This window comes from Mytilus edulis, chromosome 5, assembly GCF_963676685.1.
Source record: "Mytilus edulis chromosome 5, xbMytEdul2.2, whole genome shotgun sequence".
NCBI classification, from domain to species: domain Eukaryota; kingdom Metazoa; phylum Mollusca; class Bivalvia; order Mytilida; family Mytilidae; genus Mytilus; species Mytilus edulis.
This window is the reverse complement of record NC_092348.1, coordinates 71,218,419-71,245,110: the sequence shown is the minus strand read 5'-3', so window position 1 is coordinate 71,245,110 and position 26,692 is coordinate 71,218,419. Positions and strand designations below refer to the sequence as shown.

The 26,692-nt window shown below is 33.8% G+C and overlaps 1 protein-coding gene across 3 annotated transcripts in view; it reads left to right on the top strand.

Moving 5' to 3' along the window:
* Positions 1 to 26,692, top strand: part of LOC139524378 (uncharacterized) — an 85,538-nt gene that overhangs the window by 35,077 nt on the left and 23,769 nt on the right. For 2 of the 3 annotated variants that reach the window (XM_071319145.1, XM_071319146.1), the window contains 15 exons: positions 5,344 to 5,403; positions 6,167 to 6,467; positions 8,350 to 9,615; positions 16,269 to 16,442; positions 17,942 to 18,084; positions 19,734 to 19,838; positions 20,286 to 20,415; positions 20,579 to 20,772; positions 21,493 to 21,666; positions 22,699 to 22,779; positions 23,298 to 23,424; positions 23,742 to 23,857; positions 24,426 to 24,522; positions 24,872 to 25,059; positions 25,681 to 25,794. In XM_071319145.1, coding sequence (XP_071175246.1) covers positions 5,380 to 5,403; positions 6,167 to 6,467; positions 8,350 to 9,615; positions 16,269 to 16,442; positions 17,942 to 18,084; positions 19,734 to 19,838; positions 20,286 to 20,415; positions 20,579 to 20,772; positions 21,493 to 21,666; positions 22,699 to 22,779; positions 23,298 to 23,424; positions 23,742 to 23,857; positions 24,426 to 24,522; positions 24,872 to 25,059; positions 25,681 to 25,794 — 3,234 coding nt within the window. In that variant the 5' untranslated portion in view covers positions 5,344 to 5,379. The remainder of the gene's footprint in view (positions 1 to 5,343; positions 5,404 to 6,166; positions 6,468 to 8,349; positions 9,616 to 16,268; positions 16,443 to 17,941; positions 18,085 to 19,733; positions 19,839 to 20,285; positions 20,416 to 20,578; positions 20,773 to 21,492; positions 21,667 to 22,698; positions 22,780 to 23,297; positions 23,425 to 23,741; positions 23,858 to 24,425; positions 24,523 to 24,871; positions 25,060 to 25,680; positions 25,795 to 26,692) is intronic. The other variant, XM_071319147.1, reaches the window with a different exon arrangement.

Sequence of the window (26,692 nt, the reverse complement as noted above, 5' to 3'; positions counted from 1 at the left end):
TATTTGACAAAGTGACACCACCAAATCATTTAGGGAAGTTGCCAAAGTACAGATTCTATATTTACAGACTTCACCTCTTAGGTCCGAGAACACAATTAATTCGTAGTGCATTTCTTTTAGAACATAAATGAAAATTAAAAAAATCCCACCTGCGCTTTCCCAATGAAACTTTTACAGTGTGTTGTACTACTTTTGGGACAAATTATATCAAAATTATAGAAAACTTCATCGCCTCTAACTCAAAATATGGACAATTTTGTGTTTAGGGTGTCTTGAAATCTTTTGACAGCTTCCGAAGTGCTAATTTTTAACCTTTTTCAGCTAGACCAAATCACTACTTTCCTGTAAAATTCTGGACCCAAATTTTTTTACAGTGTAATTTCACCCCCCTACTTACAATTTGAGGCATTAAACTCGGAGAAATAAATTTGGAAGGGGTATAAAAATTATTGGCAAGTAGCCCACTGTTAACACTAGGGACTATATTCGTGAACAACGAAAATCAAGGGATGACAATTGTGGTCTCGGACCTAATAGGATAGAAAGAGTTGACAAATCTTAAAAAAACTTGGTATGACCAAAGCTTACTTAATTATAACACTGCTTGCAAAGTTTCATAACAATAGGATATATATTATAGACACTATGTTAAATTCTATACTCATCTTTGCGTGTTAAATTTTGACGTTAAAATTGAAAAATTTCAACTATCAACATTTTGGGCTTTGAAAATTAAAATGTTGCAAAAAAATACTTTTCAAATGCCCTAATATATCATTTATTATGTACTAAAAGCAATAGAGTACTCATTTGATTTATCAGACTTAGCATAATTATTCAAAAGTCAAATTTATATCAGCCTGGGCCTAAAATTTGAGGTTTTTCAATGAAAGGGGGCCTTACATGAAGATGTAATATATTCCAGCAATTTTAAATTTGTGAAGCTTTTTGGTTATAAATAATCCTTACATATGTATTGAATGTACTTTAAATAGAAAGAAAAGTTACAAATAGCATATCATATTACTTTAAAAGGGTCTTAAGCCAAGCAAGACTGGAAAAAAATAAGGGTCAATTTAAGCCGTGCCACATATTTACATTAAAAAATGCATATTGAGGCTATAAGAAATAAAAAATTGTGCCCTTTTTATCATTTCTATACTCATGTGACATGATACAACAAATCTGAGCACAAAAAGGCTCTTGCAATTAACTTTTCTTACAGACAGTATGGTCTGATACAAAGATTTTTGCCTTTTTAATGAAAAACTTGAATGCAATTTTAGTCTCAACAGGCTTATATTTAAACCACTTGCTATCCTACAGAAGAAAAGAAAGATATTATGTGAAATGGAACAGGTACATTAGACATTGTAAAGTGCTTTTGATACAAATTTAGTGAGGTCTTTATTATAGACTTCAAATTTTATGTACCAAGAACCCCACTTTTGACTTCATCCAAACAGGGCGTTAGACAAGGGTCATTTATACAACACATTTTGTACATATTATCTGAAATATCCTTCTTTTCTGTAGATTCTGAGTTCATAAACAAGTAAAAGTACTAGATAAAGGCATATAAACACAAGTATTGACACATGAAAACCTGTCAGATAGAAAGTCAGGATGCCATGTATGCATCAATATTGAAAAAACCTTGAAATGCCTATTTTGACCATAAAATGCCAAAGTTGGTCATTTTTGCAGAAATTCTATAAAATAAAAGTTTAAATCCTTTAGTTTCATGCTATTTGACAAAGTGACACCACCAAATCATTTAGGGAAGTTGCCAAAGTACAGATTCTATATTTACAGACTTCACCTCTTAGGTCCGAGAACACAATTAATTCGTAGTGCATTTCTTTTAGAACATAAATGAAAATTAAAAAAATCCCACCTGCGCTTTCCCAATGAAACTTTTACAGTGTGTTGTACTACTTTTGGGACAAATTATATCAAAATTATAGAAAACTTCATCGCCTCTAACTCAAAATATGGACAATTTTGTGTTTAGGGTGTCTTGAAATCTTTTGACAGCTTCCGAAGTGCTAATTTTTAACCTTTTTCAGCTAGACCAAATCACTACTTTCCTGTAAAATTCTGGACCCAAATTTTTTTACAGTGTAATTTCACCCCCCTACTTACAATTTGAGGCATTAAACTCGGAGAAATAAATTTGGAAGGGGTATAAAAATTATTGGCAAGTAGCCCACTGTTAACACTAGGGACTATATTCGTGAACAACGAAAATCAAGGGATGACAATTGTGGTCTCGGACCTAATATGTATGGTTAGTAAGTTATATCACTTTACATATAATTTTAGATATGATATGGGCGAAAACTCCCATTCATTGTCTACGCACCATTTCAACTAAAATTATTAATTACGACATGTCGCAACTAACAATTTAGTCAAAAGAATTTGTCGATATCTTATAAGGTTAATGAAAATGAGTGAAAATAAGCCAGATTCAAAAATTAGAATATGACCTTGACCTTTGACCTTGACCTAATTTTCATTTTTTTGGACCAAGGACCTCAAATCAAAAGATCCTAGGTCTCTATCACTTATGGTTTACAAGATAGAAATTCATATCACTTATATCAAATGCATAAGGGGAAATAACTCTCATATGGAGCGATCATATCGCTTTGGTCGAAATAGGACAAATCATGAGAAGGATATAACGAGCAATTTTGTAAAATAAATTTGTCGTAATCTTTTACGGTTGCGAAGGAGTCGTGGACACAAGGAAAACAGTGTTTGGGGAGATAACTCCTACAAAGAAAAGTATTCGGTTACGCAGGGTAAATTTCAAAAGCGCATAACTGTTCGATATCATATACCAAATATCTAAGCGACATATTGAGAAACAAATGTTTATCGCAAGAACAAAATTTGTCGGAAGAAAAAAAAATAATCAGAAGAAAAACAATAAGTCTTTCCACAGAAAAGTGGAAAGACCTAATTAATGACAGTTGATCGGAACTGAAATACACATAGTTAATTTTCCGGCATTTGATGTCTTATCCTGGACGAGAAAAGTCTGTAATTCATTATCTCATTTAAGCCATTAGCTGTTGCTATATCTCATCCTCATTATAATGCAACCATTCAGAATTTAGACGTGATAAGTAATTTATTCAAGATGGCGTGTATTTCGACTGAAACTAAAAGCTCCGCACCGTGATGCGAAGCAAACATTAATGTCTATATCATAAAGCATGTGAAGCAGGATTTGTTTACCTTTTTGGAGCACCTTATATCACGCAGCAGCTTTTTATGATGTTTTTAATGCTCAGTCGTTATTTATTTTATGTTGTGTTTTGAAGACTGTTTTCTATGTTTTTGTCGCTTTCCGATCTTTGTTTGTCTTTTTCTTATGAGTTTGAATATTACTTTCTTATCTTCCTCCTCTGTTTTACAAAATTTATAAAGATTGTCATGTTGCTTATGATGAATTGCATCGTAGCATGCCACCTAACGATTCACGCAGATAGTGTTTGTAAGGCTTTGTTGATGTGCAGAGAGTAATTATAGCAATCTCCTTACGCGATTCATTCGGGCTCACGTGACAACATTTTTATACGCCATACTTTTACAAAAGTTTAGGTGCCAGACTATAAAAATGTAGATTAGAACATATTCGTAACACAGTCAACCCGTTTGCTTTTTTTTTTTAACATATATCAGAATTTAACGAGTGCAAGAGTTTTAAAATTTCTAAAAGATTGCAACTGTTATTGTTACATTTAATGAACAATGATATCAACGATCACAAGTGAGGGTTGCGTTCAATATCGTAGCAGCTACAGATATATCCACATAAGATTTTTGACTACTGAACGTGTAGTTAGCCTAGCTGCTAGTAGCCCTATGTAGCTGTTACGATATCAAACGCAACCCAGTACAAATAAATCGGATTTTAAAAAGTGTTACAATATGCATATTCCCTTCTTGAGAAAAATGGTCTCCTGCAAATAGTTGCTGCAGGTTTGCAGACTTGCATCGAACACAGAGTCTGTATTTCCGGCATGTTTGCTGCAAATACGCTGCAGGTCTGCTGCAAACAATTTACTATAAAAATGAGTGTTTGCTGCAGACCTGATGCAAACATGTATATGCAAATGAGTGTTTGCGGCAGACCTGCAGCAAGCATTTTCATGCAAATTTATCTTTCATCTGCTTGTTTGCAGCAGACCTGCTACGTGTTTGCAGAACACCTGTTGCGTTTTTGCTGCAGACCTGCTGGAAACATTTATATTCAAATTAATTTTCTCCTGCGTGTTTGCGTCAAACTTGCAGGATCTACATTATACAATTAACCAATGTCGTATTGTGTAAACATTTCATTATCTATATTACACAGCAATTTCGGAAAAAGTCAGTTTACATACAAACATACACTAATTAAAATACTTTATTATTAATTTGGCAAAATTATGGCAAGCGTTCATACCTTTTAAACATTTATGAAAAGTTTTTTTGTTATTCAAGTACGTGCTTTAATGAATTACATGCATGCCTTTAGATTTGAAATTATTTAGAATTTATTTCATGCATATGTACAGCTATTTGATTAAAAGTGTCACATAATTCAACTTGAATAATACATAATAAGTAATAATCTCCAAACATACTTGAGAGTATTTAATTTGTATTTTAATTTTGTTACACGTTCGAAAATGTTTTTCAAACCTTCGTGCAGATTTTGGGGAGAGGACGAATTTCATATGTTTACATTTCTACGAAGAATTTGTACTTACAAATAATGTCTTTGCAAATTTAACTTGAATATTCTAATCTAAAACGCTCCTGGAACACTTATACAACATGATTTAAACACCATCAACATTTTCAAATTTCAAATCTTTATATTCCAGGAAGTTACCAATAGGCATGCTCAGCCAATTTATGTAATTCTTGCAATGCTCTTGCAAACATATAAAATTGTCAAAGATTTCTGCAATCTAGCTGCGAACATCTCTTATGTTCTAGATTTTCCTGAGATCTTACTGAAAACATAATTGTTTCTGCAAACTTGCCGCAAGCTTGCTGCAATATTTGCAGGAGGATCACAGCTAGCTGCAAACTTCTGCATACATTATTCAAAGAGTTCCTGCAAGCTTTTTGTTTGCAACATACCTGCAGCAACTCTGCTGCAGACCTGCTGCAAACATTTCAGTTATGTAAGGGTTGTTTTGTTTATGTGATTTAAGTTTCACTAGCCTCTTAATTTATTTTTTACTGCAGATGAATATTTAAATTATTTATGTTTTAAGCGGAAAATATGAATTCAAATAGTATAGGCTCTGGTGAATATCTAAAATCTCTTTTCAGAACCATAAAACCTTTTGATAAACTGCTGACAGAAACATGGGGAGTGGTTCTAGTAAAAAGGTAAGTATTTGTTTTCATTTCCTTGCCTTTGAATTAAAATGTAACTTCATCATACAGCGACGCTGAGTGAGATTGATTTGGCTACATTACTTAATAAAAAGAGCTTAGGAATAAGTCGTTTGAAGAATTATCGACAGACCAACTAAAATTTTCATAGTACATGTAGTATAATTTATTTTCTTTTGTTACCTTTTCTGACATCGGACTTGGACTTCTCTTGAACTGAATTTTACTGTGCGTATTGTTATGTGTTTACTTTTCTACATTGGCTAGAGTTACAGGTGGGTGGTGGGATCTATAATAAACATGTAAACCCCGCCACATTTTTGCGCCTGTTCCGAGTCAGGAGCCTCTGGCCTTTGTTAGTCTTGTATGATTTTCAATTCTAAGTTCTTGTGTATAATTCGGAGTTGAATATGGCATCCATTATCACTGTACTAGTATAGATATTTGTTTAGGGACCAGTCGAAGGACGCCTCCGGGTGCGGGAGTTTCTCGCTGCATTGAAGACCTATAATTGGTGACCTTCTGCTATTGTCTGTTCTAGGGTCGAGTTGTTGTCTCTTTGAAACATTCCCAGTTTCCATTCTCAATTTTAAGAGACAACATATCATGGTAAACAAGTAGAAATAATACTTTAAAAAACAGAGTTCAGTAATACAGTACATCAGAAATATTATATTAAAAAATTAACATTTGTATAAGATATTACTGTACGCTAAAGATAAATGTTTATATTTTCTTTATATGAATATTATACTAGGCTACACCTACAATCCTAAAAGGATACAGATCTGAGTCTGCAAAGACAATTGTTTCTGCGGAAAAGAAGACTGGCGAACAAGTGTCTAATGGTGCAGAGGACAAGAAAACAGTATCAACCCAAATTGCCTCAAATGAAAAGAAGATATCTGTTGTGCGGAACAGCGAGGAAGTCATAGCTAATTCAAGTAATACGAATGGAGAAGATAGTAAGTCGGAAACGAATGGTATCGACGATAAATTGGTACAAACTACACCTGATGTACAGAACAATGATACTAAGAACACAGTTGACGATCCAGGTTAGTATCTGGGACTATAGTCGAATGAGTTATCAAGTTGTGCAAGTGTTTAATATTTTCTGTGTTAATTTTTCAAATTATTATCTTAAAATATAAAAAAAATATGCTCATTGTCGAAGGCCGTACGGTGACCTATAGTTGTTAATGTCTTTGTCATTTTGTTCTTTTGTGGATAGTTGTCTCATTGGCAATCATACCACATCTTCTTTTTTATATTATCTAAGAACAATACCGGGAATCGTCTTCAAGGGAAAATTCGCAAACAAATTAAAATTTGATATTAACCATAGATATCTAATTACCACAAAGTCCTAGTGCGTAGGATGAAACGGTCAAACTTTTTTTTAAATTTTAAAGCTTTTGTTTTGGTTAACATGTTCAAGTGCATGGGTATAGAATTATTCCGACTACGATTATTAAAATAAGAAGTATGTAAAACAGACCAGATCATTTCATTAATTGACTCGAACGAAAAGATGTCATCTGATGTTCGGAACATCGAGAAAGACAGAGCAATATCAAATAACACAATGGATGATTCAGCTTAGTAACTAGGACTATAGTTCTCTTGTGGACAGTTGTCTCATTGGCAATCATACCACATCTTTTTTTTATATATATAGTAGAAAAGATTTTATTAAAGTGCTTCATATTTCTTTGATATTTTTTTAATTCAAATCTTAAAAAATTAAAGATTCTAAATATTACAATGTGAATGTTCTGAATTAAAGGAGCTCTGCACATGATATAGCTATAGGAAAGGAAACGATAAGGCCGTTATAATGCTGCCCCTTGATTCCGAAATTGAAAGGGTAATACAATCATTAAAAATATTTCCTTCATATGCATGTCACGTATGGTTATTCAATTTTGCTTCCCTCCGCTTTGAAGATAAAAGATTTGAAGTTTGATCCCTCTGTTACCTAAGTATCCTTCACATTTGAACAAGTCACACATCTGCTTTATACCGACGTGACGATTTTCATCGACAAAAAGCATCATTCAAAAGCCATTGATTAATCAATGATTACATGATACAAATTAGGCTAACAGCAATCTCCAAAAAGTACTGAACGGTTCAACAGAAATTATCAACCACAAATACGGATCTTCTCCAAAAATTGCATGCAAACAAAGACAAAAAACAATTATTACCACACAATACAAAATCCTCACAGTGCATGCAAATATCGAGAGGATGACATCTAACTTAAACACTTTGATTGTTGACATTTTCTTTGAACTTTGATATTGAAAAGTGACATATAAAAGACATACTTTAAGATGCCGCTGTGTCTATAAATGTCCGCCGGGATTCAAATCTAGCATAGTTAAGCTGTTCCGTGAATGTCATAAATGTAGCTATTATCGGTGTGGAATTAAATGCATATGCCATATTCAGCAATTGAACATTAGATGTGGACAAACGTAAATCACCCACAAAAAGTAAAATGATTGAAAAATGGCTTGCTAAATTCAGAAAATTAATCCGATGACATATTAATTATATACCGTTTATATAAATCATAAAAATATATTGACTGTATACTTTAATTTCAATTACGATTAACCACAAATGGAGCAAAAACACAAAAGGTGGAGTAATTTTGAGGAAATTTGTTTGCAGACATTTTTTGTTATGTTTTAAAAACAAGTTTCTTTATTTTTTGTTCTTAATGATTTATATTTATTTTTGTGAGAAGTTTCCCCGAGTTACTTTGAAATAAAAATATATACGAACATGTAATATTCTTTTGGGGTTTTTGATATTAAGAAAAGTGAAAATGAGGGTTAGCATCCAGTTTCTGATGATTTACTGTCTTTGATGCGTTATGTGGTCTATTTACGAAAGAATTGAAATTAAGATTGTTATCTCTTACAGAATTTATCAAGACGATTTATGGTCATTGCAGTTCCTCATGGCCTGTTAATTGCTACGGCAAACTTGACTTTAATGTCAATGCATACCACGGAGGTTGCACAGCTCTATGTTTTGTGTCATGCGCATTTAGTGGTGAAGCAGAGCAATCAAATGTAGAACTAAGACTTATACGATCTGGTTTTGACTGTAATCATGTAGAAGCCAAATCTATTGCTAAAATGCATGCTGGTCATTTTGGAGCTAATAACAGACAAATGGTTGATGAAGACGGAATGTTTATTGCAGATTGCCAATTCGGAGCAAACGATATTATGCTGTTAACAAATGATTCTCGTTATGGAAATCTTAGAAATGGCAGTTTTGTGGAAATGGTAGAGGGTGAAGATCAAATTGCACTTCCGGTAAACGTAAATGGAGGAAAAAACCCACGTGGATGTGGATTGTCACTTGTTTTGTGTAGTGGAAAGAATGAAGAAAAAAGCACAAGTGCATTATACCTAATACGATTAGGTACGAGTGGTAACAACTTCCAGGCAAAAGTCTTATCAGGAGAAGACACATTTAAGTTCGGGGTGAAGGACGATGGACAGCTGACCGTGTCTGGACCAAAAGGATGTAAATTTGCAGTATTTCATAACAGAAACAATTTAATATCACATCCGGGTTATACGTATGTAAGTCAGATTCAATGTACTGAAGGAACTGATGGAGGCATATTGATGGAAAACCTAACAGGGCATGCTACATTGATAATTCTATGTTCCAATAGTAACGGGACTGAGGATTCGACAGCATCTTCGATATACCACTTATCTGTCAACGACGGAAATATCATATCTACCAAAGAGATCTCTGGTTGCCATGGACCTTCTTATAAAAAGTCTGATTTATGGACATTTGAAATAGTTGCTGGACAACTGCTAGTTACTGGACCTACAGGTCCTTGCAAGTATGGTGTACTAACCAACATCAAGGCTCAAACGGCAGATCTGTTACGGTCAATTAAACAAGATAGTTGTTTAGCCACAGGGGAGCAGACTAAAACATTAGGAAAAGTGCAAGCAACCTTTGACAATATTAATGGAAACATCAACAAAGCATCGGAATTATGCATTATGATGAATCACAAAATTGTTCGAACCATTCCCGTAGAAGAATTAGAAAAGAAAGGCGATCAGTTTACATTTTTATACCAATGGAAAAAAGAAGAAAAGGTGGTTGGATATCACATGATTAGAGTGTTTGCAGTAAGAAAACATGTAAAATGTAAGTACTGTCAATAATGCAGTCATATATCAAATTTTATTCCAAATGCACATGTATTAAATAATGTAACAATTTGATTGCACTTATATATTTTTTTATAATTGAATGTAAGTTAGCTGTGTAACGTGTAACCGGGCGGGGACGTTTAGATATTTTTATCTCGGGTTCGTACCAGTTTCCTGGGAGTTGAAAAGCAATTCAAAAGTTCTAAAGTCAATAAAAAGTTTATACTACCACTAACAAATATGAAACAAATACCAAATGAAACGAATTTCAACACCTATCAACCTAACCCGAACCTGTTGAATTAAAACTGTTTAAAACCCTTTCAGTCCGATACTGTTTAACCCAACTGTTTTCAACTATAGTCTGAACCTAAATGTACGGAACTGGTTTGAAACATAAATGGATGAAACTGGTCTGAAACATAAATGTATGGAACGGGTCTGAAACCTAAATGTTTGGAACTGGTTTGAAACCTAAATGTTTGAAACGGGTCAGCCGGTTTGGAACTATTGCCTGAAACCTAAATGTTTGGAACTAGTTTGAAACCTAAATGTTTGGAACTAGTTTGAAACCTAAATGTTTAAAACGGGACTAAACCTTACTGTATCAAACCGGCTGAACCTGAATGTATAAAAATGGGGCTGAACTGAAATGTATCAAACGGGCTGAAACCTGAATAAAACGAATGTATGGAAACTATTCAAACTGTTGTAAACTTTCGACGTATGAAACTTTACTAAAATATATTTATAAAACTGTTGGAACAGGGTAGCACTAAGGTATGGTTTAACAGCAAACACTCACTGCAATAGTGAGAGATGTGGAACGCAAAACCTTAGCACTAACCTTGTTTATACAACTTCTACGGAACCGAAACTATTTATATCTTCTCAACAGGTTTCAAACACTCCACTTTGTTTGAATAATCCTGCTACTCGTCTTTAAATATTAACGGTCCTACCTTTTGAGTCTTCTTCTATCAACGTCCCCGATTAGAATGACAACTTACACTGAATACTACCCACTATTTATACTTGGAACGCGGACCTCGAAGAAATCACCCTAGCAACAACTGTACAGGTAAAGCATCTGATAGCAACCAAGGATAAAGGGATGATTTTAGATACAGTTTTCAACGATAATAAGATTAAAGAGATATCAGAAAATATATAACTGTAGAAATATTATAATATTCGTAAACTGCAAATTCGTAACACTACACACGCCTCCGATATCATGCGTCCTCGCATGAGTAAACAAATTTTCTACTTACTAAATCGAAACACAATCAAAACCATTCTCGTCAACACTAGCTGACACCATACCAAGGTCATTCTTTTAACCTCAATGTATCCACTCACTCCGCAGAATATCTCTCCCAGCCACTGTTTGTACACCGAGGGTTATACCATGATAACCAACTAATGGCTTTCCTACAACAATCTGTCGACAAGTGTCAGACCTAGGGGTACCTTAGCCTACTCACAGTTCTGGGGTTCCTGTCAGCCTCTTTCGACTAGCATGTTCTTTCTGTTTTGATAGCTAAGTTCCTATTTTCCAAATACTAGTATCATACTTTTATTCACATTTGTACAAGCAACTGAATACTGAACTTAAATTAAATTTTGACCAGATAAAACCGTTTCAAATATTCTATTTTGAATACCAGTTGAAAAGTTATGTTGCCAAAAACCGGGTTAAAACAATTTTGCCTCACAACAGGCCACTTACGGACCCCTCAAAAGAGTTGTTGCAAAGGTTCTTTAACGTGCACAGAGCGTGGTTCTCCCTGAACACGGGACCTCGGATTTAACGTCCCCATCCGACGGACGGACATATACTTATATAACAACAGAAATCAAAAACAAAGTTTTATAATACATATAATGCTTTCTGCATCAATAAACAGGCAAAACAAAATCTTTATAACGGCATCGAAACTGTCTCGTGCTCCTCAACCTTTTCTATCTGTTGACCGTTCAAAGCATACTTTGTTATGATTCTAACCATTTTCCTTTCTTTTGTTACGTTGGTTTGTGTGGCCTGTTGTTTTGTTACAAACTTCTTCAGAATATACCATATAATGAAAATCCGCTTCCTTCTCTTCATCTTTATCATTGACTGATCCGTCTGTGCCTTGTTCACTAGAGCATGTTTTCAGTTTAGAATCCTGCCCATCGGTATGTGCATCATCCGGATTATCTAAGTCTACACTGCTAATGTCATCCGAAATATCTTCTACTAGTATCAGGTTTTCAGAATCAGACTGATCAAAATCATCTTTTCAACAACTCTTTTACTCCTTTCAATAGTCTCTACTCCATGAATGTTTTTCGTGTGCCTTTTTAGATACTCCTGCTTCTTAAAAACTGTTCCACAGTCTACACATCTGGTCTCAGCCTTTCCTTCTGAACAGAGAAGTAAATGATTTTTACTTTTTGCAACAAGAGCCCTACCTACTACTGCTTTATTAGTTCTCTTATAGTCATCTATAGGTTCAACAAGCCCTACTTTAAATGAGTCCGGGACTTCATCGGATATAGCTCCATTTACAAAAATCTCAGTTCTAGCGGGTATGTTAATAGTTTCTGATACAGCAACCCTATCACAGCCTATGTGACCTTGGACATAGAATCTAACTTCGTGTCCCTTTATAGTTAAAGTCCCCTGGTATATATTTATGTTAGCTTTTTGTGTTCTCAAGAAGTCTAACCCCAGAGATGCAAACAGTTTTTTTTCCTGTCAGACAATGGGGCCTACAGAGTACCAAGTTTTGCCAGACTCATCAAATTTCTGCCAGACCCATATTTTCACTCAAAAATCAAATGAAATTATGCTATTGAACAAACGTTAATTTTGATTTTGTTGATATTATTATTATTTTAAAATAACATGTGATTCATAACAATTGTAGTTTATTGACCCACTTACAAATTTTATCGGCCATGACATATTTCCTGAACTTATCAACTATGCTTAATAGACCTCCTTCCTAGAGAGCGAATTTCTAAAACAAAAAACATGACGGAAATACGGAGAATTGTTCGGGGCGAGATGGACAAGGTACGAAAGACTATTACTGGGCGGAAATACTGGTTCCTGGAGTTAGAAAATGCGGGGGAACAGGACATTTACTTTTACTAAAGATGATCGCAATTTTATAAACAAAATACTCTGCCGGGGCCGACGGGGATTTCAGTTTTGGCGGACCCAAGCGGACTTAAATATTGCCGGCCATCAGGTCCTGCACAGCTACGAGTTTTGCCGGACCTGCATAAATTCTGCCCCTTAGGTCCGACGATTAGTTGCATCTCTGTAACCCTAGTATACAATCTACATTAATGTCAGCAACTATGGCAGCGTTTATATATTTGAACGTGTCAGTTTCAATTTCAAGTTCAGTTTTGCCTGACACATGCAATTAACGAATGTCCACTAGCTGTAAGTATATCCCTTTCAGTTGGAATTAAACTAGGCATATTTGACATTTTCTTAAACATTTTAGTGGAGATAACTGTAACTGTAGCTCCAGTATCTATCAACAAATCTGTGATAATTCCGTTTACTTTTGCTTTCAGAAACATACCTGCATCATGAAATAGTTTATGAACCCCCACTTTTTCCGGTGTCGAATCTGAATTTTCATAGTTTTGGTTAGTATACCTTGTTTTAGGTTTGTTCTGATATCTAGGGTTCTAATAATTATATTGAAAGTTTGGATAAGCAGGACAGTTAAATGCTCTGTGGCCTAACTCGTCACAAGCATAACACCTAAATGAACAGGGCTGCGGGGTACCACCCTGCTTCCTACCTTTATTGTTTTGTTTCAAGTCTCTCATTTCTTTTTGCAACTCTATTAATGTCTCTGACATGGTTTTCAAAAGCTGACTTGTCATGTTGTCAGCACTGTGTCTATTTTCAGACGCAGTTCGTAAAAATCCCTGACCTTCAATCCTTTTGCTTTCAGCTTTGTTAAAAGCCTCAAGCTCAACTGCATGTCTGATAGCGTCATTTAAGTCAGTAGGTCTTGCCTGCTTTATTAGGAGCCTCATATCCGAATCTATTAACGAGTCTATGAATTGTTCTTTCGCCAAAGTCTCCCGCACTTCGTTTGGTGCAGTTGCATACGCAAGGTTAGTTAACCTTCTTATGTCTTGACCTAACTCAGGCAAGGTCTCTACAGCTCTCTGGTGTGTCTCTCTGAGCTGGGTTCTGTACAGCTCCGTTTTGTTAGACGGAGAGAAATGCTTTTCTAATGCCTTAATCAATTCTTTGAAATCTTGTCTAGACTCCTGGGTTAAGTTTCCCAAAACACCTTGAGCCTGACCCCTGAGAGAAACGGCCAAATACAGACCTTTCTCTTTGTCTGTCCAATTATTAATTTGGGAACATGCATCAAAATGTGACCTAAAGTCAAGCCAAGGACCTTTCCCATCATAGGTAGCAGTCTTAACTATGTTTTTATTTTTGTATCCATCCGAAGGATAGGATTGTTTATCTTCACAAGACTCGGTATCACGAGTTAAACCAGTTTTACTTGCTCTTTTTGTGACAAATTTGTCATTAGTTTGGAATTGTAATTGTTCAGTAAAATGTTTCGAAGTTTGTTTTTCCGCAGCAGGTGTTGATGTTTCAAACCTGACTGAAGATCTAGGTCGGGCTCCTAAACCGCCTCCATTTACACTACTACTTAGTTAATACATTTTTTTCATAAATCGGAGAGTTTGTTTGTTTTGATAATTGTTCGGAACGCCTGACTGAACCTATCCCCGAATCACTATGTCTAAACACTGTTCGGGGTGTATCAACATGGGAAATGGATCTGTCTTTAACATGCCAATATTTGTCTAATTCGGCAGTTAAAATATCTATTTCCTGACTTAACTGTTCCTCAGTTAAACTTATGTCAGGATCATATAAAACACTATCTTTCCTATTTGAATTCACGATAAAATACAATTTATATGTACAAAATACGCTTGAGAAATGCTAGACAAATCCTACCGCTAAGCCACCATTTGTAACGTGTAACCGGGCGGGGACGTTTAGATATTTTTATCTCGGGTTCATACCAGTTTCCTGGGAGTTGAAAAGCAATTCAAAAGTTCTAAAGTCAATAAAAAGTTTATTCTACCACTAACAAATATGAAACAAATACCAAATAAAACGAATTTCAACACCTATCAACCTAACCCGAACCTGTTGAATTAAAACTGTTTGAAACCCTTTCAGTCCGATACTGTTTAACCCAACTGTTTGCAACTATAGTCGGAAACCTAAATGTACGGAACTGGTTTGAAACATAAATGAATGAAACTGGTCTGAAACCTAAATGTATGGAACGGGTCTGAAACCTAAATGTTTGGAACTGCTTTGAAACCTAAATGTTTGAAACGGGTCAGACGGGGTGGAATTAACTATTGCTTGAAACATAAATGTTTGGAACTAGTTTGAAACTTAATGTTTGGAACTGGTCTGAAACCTAAATGTTTGGAACTAGTTTGAAACCTAAATGTTTAAAACGGGACTAAACCTTAATGTATCAAACCGGCTGAACCTGAATGTATGAAAATGGGGCTGAACTGTAATGTATCAAACGGGCTGAAACCTGAATAAAACGAATGTATGGAAACTATTCAAACTGTTGTAAACTTTCGACGTATGAAACTTTACTAAAATATATTTATAAAACTGTTGGAACAGGGTAGCACTAAGGTATGGTTTAACAGCAAACACTCACTGCAATAGTGAGAGATGTGGAACGCAAAACCTTAGCACTAACCCTGTTTATACAACTTCTACGGAACCGAAACTATTTATATCTTCTCAACAGGTTTCAAACACTCCACTTTGTTTGAATAATCCTGCTACTCGTCTTTAAATATTAACGGTCCTACCTTTTTAGTCTTCTTCTATCAACGTCTCCGATTAGAATGACAACTTACACTGAATACTACCCACTATTTATACTTAGAACGCGGACCTCGAAGAGAGCACCCTAGCAACAACTGTACAGGTAAAGCATCTGATAGCAACCAAGGATAAAGGGATGATTTTAGATACAGTTTTCAACGATAATAAGATTAAATGGGAAACTCATAGAGATATCAGAAAATATATAACTGTAGAAATATTATAATATTCGTAAACTACAAATTCGTAACAGCAGTATACGACTTGTTAGCACAACTGTAATTGTATATACATGTATCTCCCTGCAAATTGAAATCAGAACAGAAAAAAGGACACAATCGAGAGATACATGTAAGATCCATGAAATAAGAAAAAAATTTATCCTGGTGAGAGACAAATCTATATATGCAGTATTATTTAAATAAAGTGTATAATCGTATACGCGTATTTGTTATACACTGAAATAGTATATATATTTGTTTAGGAGCCAGCTGAAGGACGCCTCCGGGTGCGGGAATTTCTCGCTGCATTGAAGACCAGTTGGTGACCTTCTGCTGTTGTCTTCTCTATGGTTGGGTTGTTGTCTCTTTGACACATTCCCCATTTTCATTCTCAATTTTATCCCCTATTACACGTGTTCCTTTTAAATTTGCGTGAACGCAATATATGCATATGATTAACATATTTTATACGGTGTACCTATAGTAAAGACACAATGTTCGTCATCTTTTTAGCTGGTGAAGACGTATACATGGAATTGTTTGGATCACCATGTTCTTTAACCAGACAGAAGCCAGGAGTTATATACGCCCTTAATTGTGGAGGACCCGCATACCAAGATCTAAATGACATTGTATACTCTAGCGAGCACAAACAATTTGCTAACTTCAGTTGCGACTTTCTTAAAGGTCAGTATAATTCTGATTTCAAAAAGTAATGTCACGCATAAAATTATTATTTCTGTGTGTGTACTCATTGTATTTAAGGAAGTTCGCTTGTCATGTTTTAGGATTTTTGTCAGATTTTCGGAATCCTCTGGTTTTATCCATTTGAATGCCTTAAAAACATTTGCCCATTGACGCCCATTTTTCTTTTTATAAATCTTTTACATGCATAATGAAAAACCATCTGTAAAAGTCTTTAATTTTAATTATTTTTTAATAGTTTTTGAGAACTTAAACTTGTCAAGGATAAAGCTATGAAAAGTCCAGAGAGAATATTTTCCCGCCAACATTTCAATGGCTAATATCTCGAAAACAAGCACATTGACCTATATATATTTTTTTGCTCTTTTGATTCCTTTATCAATATAAACTAGCGTTTTGAAAAGCTAATTATTTTGAAATTGAAAAGCGAACTCCCTTAATTCATTTATCAATGGATAAGGAGGTTAGGTAAAACTATTTCTAATATTATTTCGTAAAAAACGTTAAAATAAAGAAGAATTTTAAAAACTGTTATGACTTTTGGTCATATAGATCTTCAAGTGTTTTGGTTTTATACATCCTTAACTATCACATATATACTAATGAAGATAAATCCAGAAAAGCGGTTCGGACGCATGGAATGTTTTAAGTAATGTTTTCCCTCCTTCAAACAGAAAACTACGTTTATGTCAATGTGCATATTTTGTCTTATTGAAAATATTAGAAGTTTCTAATTCAATACATGCTTCATGAAACATAAACTAATAACGTATATGAAGTTTTTAATTTTACACATTGATACATCCCGCCATTGTGTTTTTAATTGTGCTTTGGTCATATTTTGTATTTTTGCTTGTGTGCTTTTTCTATTGAGTGTCCTCATCTCATTTTGTTTTATCTTTCTTGACAGTGTGACAGTTGTTGTTTTAATAGAGGAAAAGGTAATACCACAATATTGACCGCTGTACCGCAGGTTTTGTTTGTTTGCCTATTATGTCAATTTTTGTTTGCTCAAATATTGTTGTCAATATTATGGAATTATACACACCTGTCATACAAGTGAGTGGTTTAGCTGTAACTATAGAGACCATTTTCTACATAAGGAATGCATGTACCAATTCAGGATTATGTCAGTTCTTTTCCATTTATTTGATGTATTTGAACTTTTGATTTTGACATTTGGCTTTCTGTTTTAAAGTTTAAAGTTTCCTCACAGTTTAGTATTTTTTGTTAATTAAATTTTTGGGGTATTTAAGGTACGGTTTCAAACACAACACGGTTTTTGTAAGGTTACAAACTCCTTGTTTGTAGAGAAATTGATGGAGGCAACTGCTGCATATAAGATTTTAATTTTTTATATATAAAGAGCACATTGTTTTTAAAAAGTTGTTGGAAACGACGCAGACATGAATTTTGTGTCATAAAACATATTTTGATTTTAAAAATTAAGACAAGATTCGCATTAGTATGAACTATTACAGGTATTAGAAGTAAAGCAAGGGGAGGAGTTAAAAACCAAGCAAAACTACCAGCTTCAATGTTAAAGTCTCATGACGGCTTTCTGTATGTGAATACCAGGACAACGTTTACTCAAGATGAACATGATCAACGATTTCATTATCAGGTATGGATTTGTCCTGTGTACATATGTGTATCTCCACTAACAACTAACAAGAAGTTATTATTTTAGTGAGAAATATATTGAACTACAATGAATGACGTTGAGTGTGTTTTTCTTAAATTATCCTTTCTTGTCACCTCTGTTGTCTTGTGATAACGTATTTGTTGTCGTGTGCATGAGGTCGTGGATTCGACCGAAGACCAAGCGAAGTAAAAGACTTGACAACTGCTGCTTCCCCATTAGAAATACGACGTTGAAAAGCCAGAGCAAATATTTGTTAGCTCGATGAAAAAACAAAATGTGTACGGATGAGTTGACATGATATTTTTTTGCTTAACCGTGTCAACTAGCGCGTTATTTTGAATTATTATGTTATCCTGACTTTGCACGTAATAGTTGTCACTGAACGATAAACATTACTTCCATCATTTACCATTAATCCATCCAAACTTTCACTTTTTGATTTTGTATCATGTTTCATATTTTAAAATATGTTGGCCTCCAGCAACATTGAAGATACATGAATTGTCGAAATGCACATCTGGTGCTGTGACATTGTTACCGTTTAACTTGTGTCTGTTTAACTCTAATGAATACCTATGAATAAGCACTTTTGTTATGTGTACTATCATACTCAGTTGAATTCTTATCAAGAAACGCTATTTAATTCATGCATCGGGAAATAGGTAGTGTATTAATGTAGTTAACGTCTAGAGGCTAGAAAAGTCCATTTATCAACACTTTAGTTAAGAATGAAATTAAAACATCTTTTTTCCACGTATCATTTTTTATGTTATAACTCAAATTTTGCACTTACCTTTGGATGCTGGTGAATATCCATAGCATTGTATCCGAATGAAGGATATTGTAGTCCACCTGTTTTTGAAGTATATTATTCAGATTACACAATAACTTAGCAGACCGTCTTGTACCATATGTATCGATATCTCAGATGACAACATATATGTTCAGTTTGTCCTAATATCAACCCGTTCTCGTTTCTTAAATCGTGAAAATACAAAATGTGACAAATAACCAGAGTTATAAACAACACAACGGGTTCCGCATGTTGAGCAGAATTTGTGAACCATTCGGAGCACCTGAGATCCACCCAGGTGTTGGTGGTCTCCGTGTTGCTAAGTCTTAGTTTTATATGTTGTCCTTTGTGTCATCCGTGTCCGTTTGTCTTTTTCGTTTTTAGCCATGGCGTTGTCAGTTCAATTTCGACTTATGAGTTGTCCCTTTAGTTAATTTCGCCTTTTTTAAAATTTATACCTGTATGAGAAACCCGACGGGTGCAATAGTTGAAACAGGAACTGCATACCCTTCAGAAAGGCATCAGTTTACTTCCGGTTTTTGGATTCATGTTCTTCAATCGTGTTTTTAATGTGCGATGTTTTGTTACTGTTGTTTTCTAAAAATATCATATACATGGGAATAATATATACATATTTCATAAACCTAAGCAAGACAATCATTTTGTAAACTTAAAACTAACCATTTCCATCAACTTGCAATTTTATACTCGATTGGTATGTATAATGCTGTGGCATAAACATATGTGATATTTACTTTTTAATTTGCCAGAATCAAGTGTTGTCTGTTTAATGTTTTACATGTTTTCTAAACATTATTGTGTACTTTGTTGTCAGATAAAAGACTTGCCGAATGGTAAGTTTAAACTACGTTTACACTTGGCAACTATTCCTAAAGAGTTACAGCTAAATGGTAAATCAGTTGGTGAAACTCTTCAAAAGGTAAGTTCCTTTCATGTTTTTGAAAAACATTTGATATTTAATAATGAACGTTTTTGTATTAAAAATTAAAAATATTTGGAAATATCAATTTTGCTATTCAGAATAGTTTTATCTTTATTTTTCAGTTTTAATTATTACTTATTACATTTCATGCGCCTGATGCTGTTTTGGGGATTAACCTGCATCAGTAATGCAAAAACACAAACATATGAAAATTCAGGGTTGACAAATATTTAACCACCGTGACGACACGATCTATATTTCCAAAAGATTGCGAAAAAGAATAGGCCATCCATATGTGGATACATTTTCGAGATGGAATTGGAACTTTCTAAACTAAACAGACAACTTAGCAAATATATCTAATAAAACATTTAAAACGACATAGATGATGTAATTTGTAATAATGAACCAATCTTTTTTTTAATTTTATTTGTCAATTTACAGAAAATCTTGACCTCACAAAAGCCAGGTGATTTAAAAGGACCAACGTGTTACTGCGTTGATATCGATGTAGAAATAGAAAACAACAACTTAGAAGTTTACAGCAAGAGTAATGATGTATATAAACATATGGGTAAGAGCATCGTATTTAAAAACAAATTGAAAACAAACTAGAATACTTAGTTGCATACCTTTTTTTCTTAAAACATTTATGTCCAACAATTCGCATAATCTACTTTATTTTGACATTTTATCTCACATTTTAATAATTCGAAGGTACACAATGTGTTTTATAGATCGTGTAGGTGCATTAGCACTACTTGACAAAACTTACAAAGATGAAGTTATATCTGAGACATCAATAAAAGAAGAAAAAGTAGAGAAACAAAAGCTTGCAGACCAAGTTTTACCTATTGATACAGTAACAACAAGAAAAGAAATGACTGTGGTTGGCTGGTCACCGAATCTTCTGCAGAATGCGAGTGGCGAGGTTTGTCTTATAAATACATATGTAGCTATGTTTGCTATTTTGACGTTGCTATCACGAAATGTGTTAGTACTATAATTGACAAAGCGATGGCTTGAAATGTTGGGTAGGTTGTAATATTATTATCCCTCTTTGGATATTTCCTGTATGACTTGTAAGTCTATGATGTTCTTTCATGAGAACTTTTTAGATAATATAGGTGCAATAAAATTGTTCATTATAAGGAAATATGGGAGTCTTTATGAGGTAGGATTTCAATTTATTTTGAAGGCTTTCTTCTCATTTAACATTATGTGGCTTTCTCTTAACATCAGCAATAGTTTTGAGAAAAAGCGTTTCGTTTCCAAACTGTAAACTATTTAATAAGTAAAAGGTGTGGATGATTGAAAGTAATTTCAAACCACTAGAAAACTGTTTTAACTAACAAAAAATTGGCTATATGACCACTTGCAATTGTTTAAGTGCACTTAAAGTCACCAAAAATAGACCCAAAACTATGTAGTGCTAGACCTTATTGAAATTTATGAATGGTTTTAAAATAACAATGAATTACAAACAAATACGTATTATAAAGTTTAAAAAAACCTTGATTCCCTCACATTTATTGATACGCAAATTGAATAGTCAATAGATGCACAACTTACCCATATTTAATGTACAAATTTATTCTTGCTGTTTTAATTAGCGAGCACGTTGTTATATTTGTTTAATTTTTTTGTACAGAGTGGAGACATGAAGCACTGGAACACACAAGGTAATATGAAAGTTTCAGATAGGGGAGGGTTCGGTACTGAAGCCTGCTTTGTCACTGGACACATGTGGTGTTCAAAGTACCAAGAAGTAAACCTATTGGAAACTTTTAGTGCAGAGTATCTCGATAAAGCACCAGACATACAGGTAAGATGAATGCTATTTTTTATGATATGGTTAAAACATAAAACATATTTTTATTTATTCTGTCTGTTTAGTTAACGCATCAATGTAAATATAACGGAATTTGATGAGACTGTCATCAAAGTGAGAGGGTTAGCGCTATAAAACCAGGTTTAATCCACCATTTCCTACATTTGAAAATGCCTGTACCAAGTCAGGAATATGACAATTCTTGTCCATTCGTTTTTGATGCGTTTTGTTATTTGATTTTGCCATGTGATTATGGACTTTCCGAATTGACTTTCCTCTAAGTTCAGTATTGTTGTGATTTTACTTTTTAGTACTGTATGAAGCACATGTAAAACACGATCTAAGGATTGCCTCTATACTAAAACACTACGCATTAGATAAACGTCCTTACACGTCAGAAAAAACAGACTTTGAAAATGATACCTTATTTTAATTTTAGTCATCTTTCAGAAAAAAGACAAGATACAGCTTTTTTTCTGAAAGAAGGATAAAACAGTATACTTGAAAAAATATCTAGAGCCGGATTAAACATAACTCACAGGTTCCATCGTCCATTTAAACTTCATTATAATTCAGTCTAAAAGGTCACGTAATAATCAAAGTTACAATTGGTTCAAACGTCAGGACGTCTCTATATAGTATACCGAAAAAGACCAATATTGAGTTATTATAGTTTACAGTCTATGGTATCAAACAAATGAAACAACAAAAGGGAGACATTATTCTTTGTGTAAACAGAATTCATCGTTCTTAAACGTTTTGTTTAATGCTGTTAACAAGTGTGCTTGCTGCCTTCTTTATAATCATTACGCTATTTGTAGTATATGTTATAATACGCATCAACAAGGAACACATCAATGACTACGAACCAAATGAAATTTATAAATGGGGTAGAACATTTTTGTAAGATAGACATCCTTATTTACGTTACATTTTATCCAATACAAAATAATTTTATGTTCTTTAAAACGACATGCAAACAGTTATTATAGAAGCGTTAACGTAAGTTTATAAATTTGCATTTAGGTATTTGAAATGTACAGACAAGGGCATTGTGGCGGCGGATTCTATTGCTTAACGGCACAACTGATGTCTGAAAATGGAAAGGTAACTTTCATATTTAGGTTATATAGATAAGACTGAATATGAGAGATACTAAAACAAGAGGTGCAATATACCAAGTGGATACTCAAAATACTCCAGTCAATTATAACCGGAGAACGAAATAACGAACTAGTTATAAAACAAATACATAGAAAAGACTGATCAGCACAAACCCAACCAAAATATGTGGGTAAATAAAAATGTAATTCCAATAATGAATTGGTTTCCATTCATGTTCTAATATGCAAAATAGAGGAACCTTCTTGTTTGAATTCTGATGTACCCATTCAGATTATTAATCTCACAAGCTACTCAGAAAACTATAAATATACATCTTTTATTAAAAAAAAATGATTTCTCAAACTTTCAAGTATGTTAAATTACCTTGTGGGGACAATTTCAAACTGAGTAGGACATTTAAGTATACCTTGGAATATATTTCGACAACCTTTCAATGAACTATAAGTTTATACTGTATTCTACGTGTAAGTTACTGTATTGTACATGTTGTACTGGTATAGGTATTGAAAGAGTATACAACTGGAGAGATTGGTTCTATTAATATTGCGAATGCTCCATGGAATGAAGCCTCTGTTTTATTTTCTGATTATGGACCTGGAGTAAGGATTGTGGCATTTACATCCAAAGGTAAGAACTGTTAATTTGTAACTTATTTCTCCTTTAGTGTCAATTTTAGAACTTTCATTATTGGTGTCTGTCGTCATATTTAGACTTTCGAAAATTTACTGAAACCAATTGGCATTTCAAACCAAACTTATGCACTATCAACTCATAGGATTGTAGTTCAACATTTGTTTATGAAGTTATCGCTGAGTTACCAACATTAAAAAAAAATTTAACTGCCAAACTTTTTTCCTTGTCTTAATTGAAGTGATCAGTTGTAACTCTTCAAAACTTACAAGTTAACGTTGTTTCAATAATACATCTGATTTATTATCCTATAGGAAAAGATGATAAATTTTGGGCCGGTCATTATGGTCCATTTATGTCTGCAGCGCAAATTCGAGTAAGACGAGAGAGCAATCCAGCTAAAGACGATAGCTATACAGATATACTCCAGGTACATTTTTATTACTGTAAAAAACGAGTAATTGCATGACAGGACACTCACACCCACAACTAATAAAATATAAGTAAGTTAAATGAGTGGTAACCAAGAACATAACTTGCATCAGTATAAAACAACTAATTGATTTGATATGTTGAAATAGTCGGATAATTACTGTCTACGATCATAGAATGTTTTAAACTGTATTTAAAAACATATAAAAGTTGAGACATGTGACAATGTCAACAAGATAACTATCATTTTATCAAAAGGATATAATGTTATAAATTGCAATTTGACGTGTAAACTGCTATAATCAGTACTGTAAAGTAAGGTTTGAATAAAAGAGGAGCGAAAGATACCAGAGGAATAAGTGTACAGCAAATTAAAAGAAAAAACACCAACGGATCCGCGGAGTCGTTAAATTTCACAACACTGAACAAAACGCATAAAACTGGGACAGTACAACATGAAATTATAATATTGAAGTACTGAATACTGAACTGTTGATACCATCGGAAACTGCCAGTCTACCAACAGCGGTTTAGACATATTAATTATCTGCTGGTCTCTATTCTAGGACGACGATTCTGCTAAACGACCAATCATAGACAAACTTGTAACAACTATTTTAACAGACAATCAGGACTTGTTGGAAAATTTTGCTGAGGAAGAAAGTATGTACTCTGTAAAATTCTACCGTAACTTGTACGGGACACCTGACACTTATTGACCTGATATTCTAAATGGGTCATCTTTATTAAATAGTTAAAGTTTGTTATATGGAGGTTTGATTTTTTTGCTTGCCTTCACTATTATCTAAGAATAAACAAGATTTTATTACTTAAAGCTTGTTCCTGCGTAGCTAAAATCCTACCTGCTGGTATTAAGACTGCAAGACTTTCAAATTTTTTAAATTTACATTTTTTCATAGTGACAAAGCGTAAACATTGTTTTAAAATATGCAGATGACGAATAAGTCGCAATTTAACATAGAATATTCTTAAGCTTTTACCTTTTCCGCAGAAATGCCTATAGACAAGGCTTTTGACAACCAAACAAAGATAACAGTTAATCATGATTTTGTTCCATCAAAACAATGGCAGAAACAAAGACAAACGCGCAAAAAGAGAGAAATAAGAGTTTTTGTGTCAAGTACATTTAGAGATTTTAAGGATGAAAGAGAAGAAATAATTAAAAAAGCATTCAGAGAGGTAAGTAGAATCAGGTATTGTAAATGTAATCCCCCCCTAAAAAAAACGATTATCATTTTTTATATAAAAACAAAAGGATGACATAATTTCACGAAGATTAGTGCTACAAATTATCAACTTATACCATTTTTAATTGCATTTTATCGCCATTTCAGTATTTTCCAAACATAAAAAGAAAATAATTGTAAATACATGTACGACGTCATAATATATTTGTCACAGTTATTGTGCATTGGAGTACGAGAACAATAACGATAACTAGTTGAAGAGTAAATGCCTTAACTAAGAACCATATGCTATTGAAAGTTATATTAAGAGATCGATTTTTGCTGCATCGGTAAAGTCCACTACAAGCTCATATGTCTATCTTATGTAAACTAATGACTGGTTTTAGTTTATATGCTAGTATTTTCAGACTTTATGTATACAAAATGCACCAACCATTCACTACACGTCCCACCTTTAAGGAATAGACTTTTATCATAATGTCATGATGGTATCCTTGGTGACTTATCACATTTAGTTTATGAAAGGTGATGCATTCTATAATTTTTGGAGAAATTCAGAATATAAAAGCCTATATAATATTAAAATAAAACTATCTTTTAAATTTGGTTTCAGATTAACCGAATGTGTACAGATCGGGGAGTTTTCTTCACATATGTAGATCTTAGATGGGGAATTACGAAAGAACAAACGAGTCATGGACAAACTATATCAATCTGTTTACAAGAGGTATCTGTACATTTTTCTGTCACATCTATTCACACAGGAGAATACATTAAAGTTTCATCTCATAGAGACACAACTTGTGATTGTATTCTGAGGAAGATTAAAAGTGAATGTACATAATTTCTATATGATTTTAAACTCTTAGAAGAGGGACGAAAGATACCAAAGGGACAGTCAAACTCATAAATCTAAAACAAATTGACAACGCCATGGCTAAAAATGAAAAAGACACACAAACAACATCACACACGACACAACATAGAAAACTAAAGAATAAACAACACGAACCCCACCAAAAAACTAAGGGTGGTCTCACAGGTGCTCCGGAAGGGTAAGCAGATCCTGCTCCACATGCGTCGTGTTGCTTATGTGATAACAAATCCGGTAAATAGTCTAATTCGGTAGGTCACATTCATGAAAGGTAAGGGGATTGTAGTTACGACATAAGGAACATATCCGATATCATTTGTGAAACGGTTATTCCATAACGGTCAACCAACTCGGACATATCAATGTTGAAAATATCCCGCACATCTATGTTTTGACCTTTAAATAAAAAATAGTGCATATCAACTTTCCGTTCTAGGGTATAATTTTGTACGAAACTTCAAGGTAAATGTGGCATAACTTTTGCCGCAAAGGGAGTTTCTATGTGAAATTGCGTTGTCTTTATTTACAGAAATGCAACCTATGAAGAAGAAACTATACGAGTTATACTCAATTTCTTTATTCTTTTCGTTATATATTTTGCTAACTTTTCTTTATTCTTTAAAAAGCACCCCATTATTCTATTTTCCAAATGTGTTTGCCTACTTTCCCTTATTTTTTTTTCTTTTATTCTGCTTTTTATACATTGAAAAATGTCCAAGGTCAACAAGTGTAGATTCACAGATATAGTTGT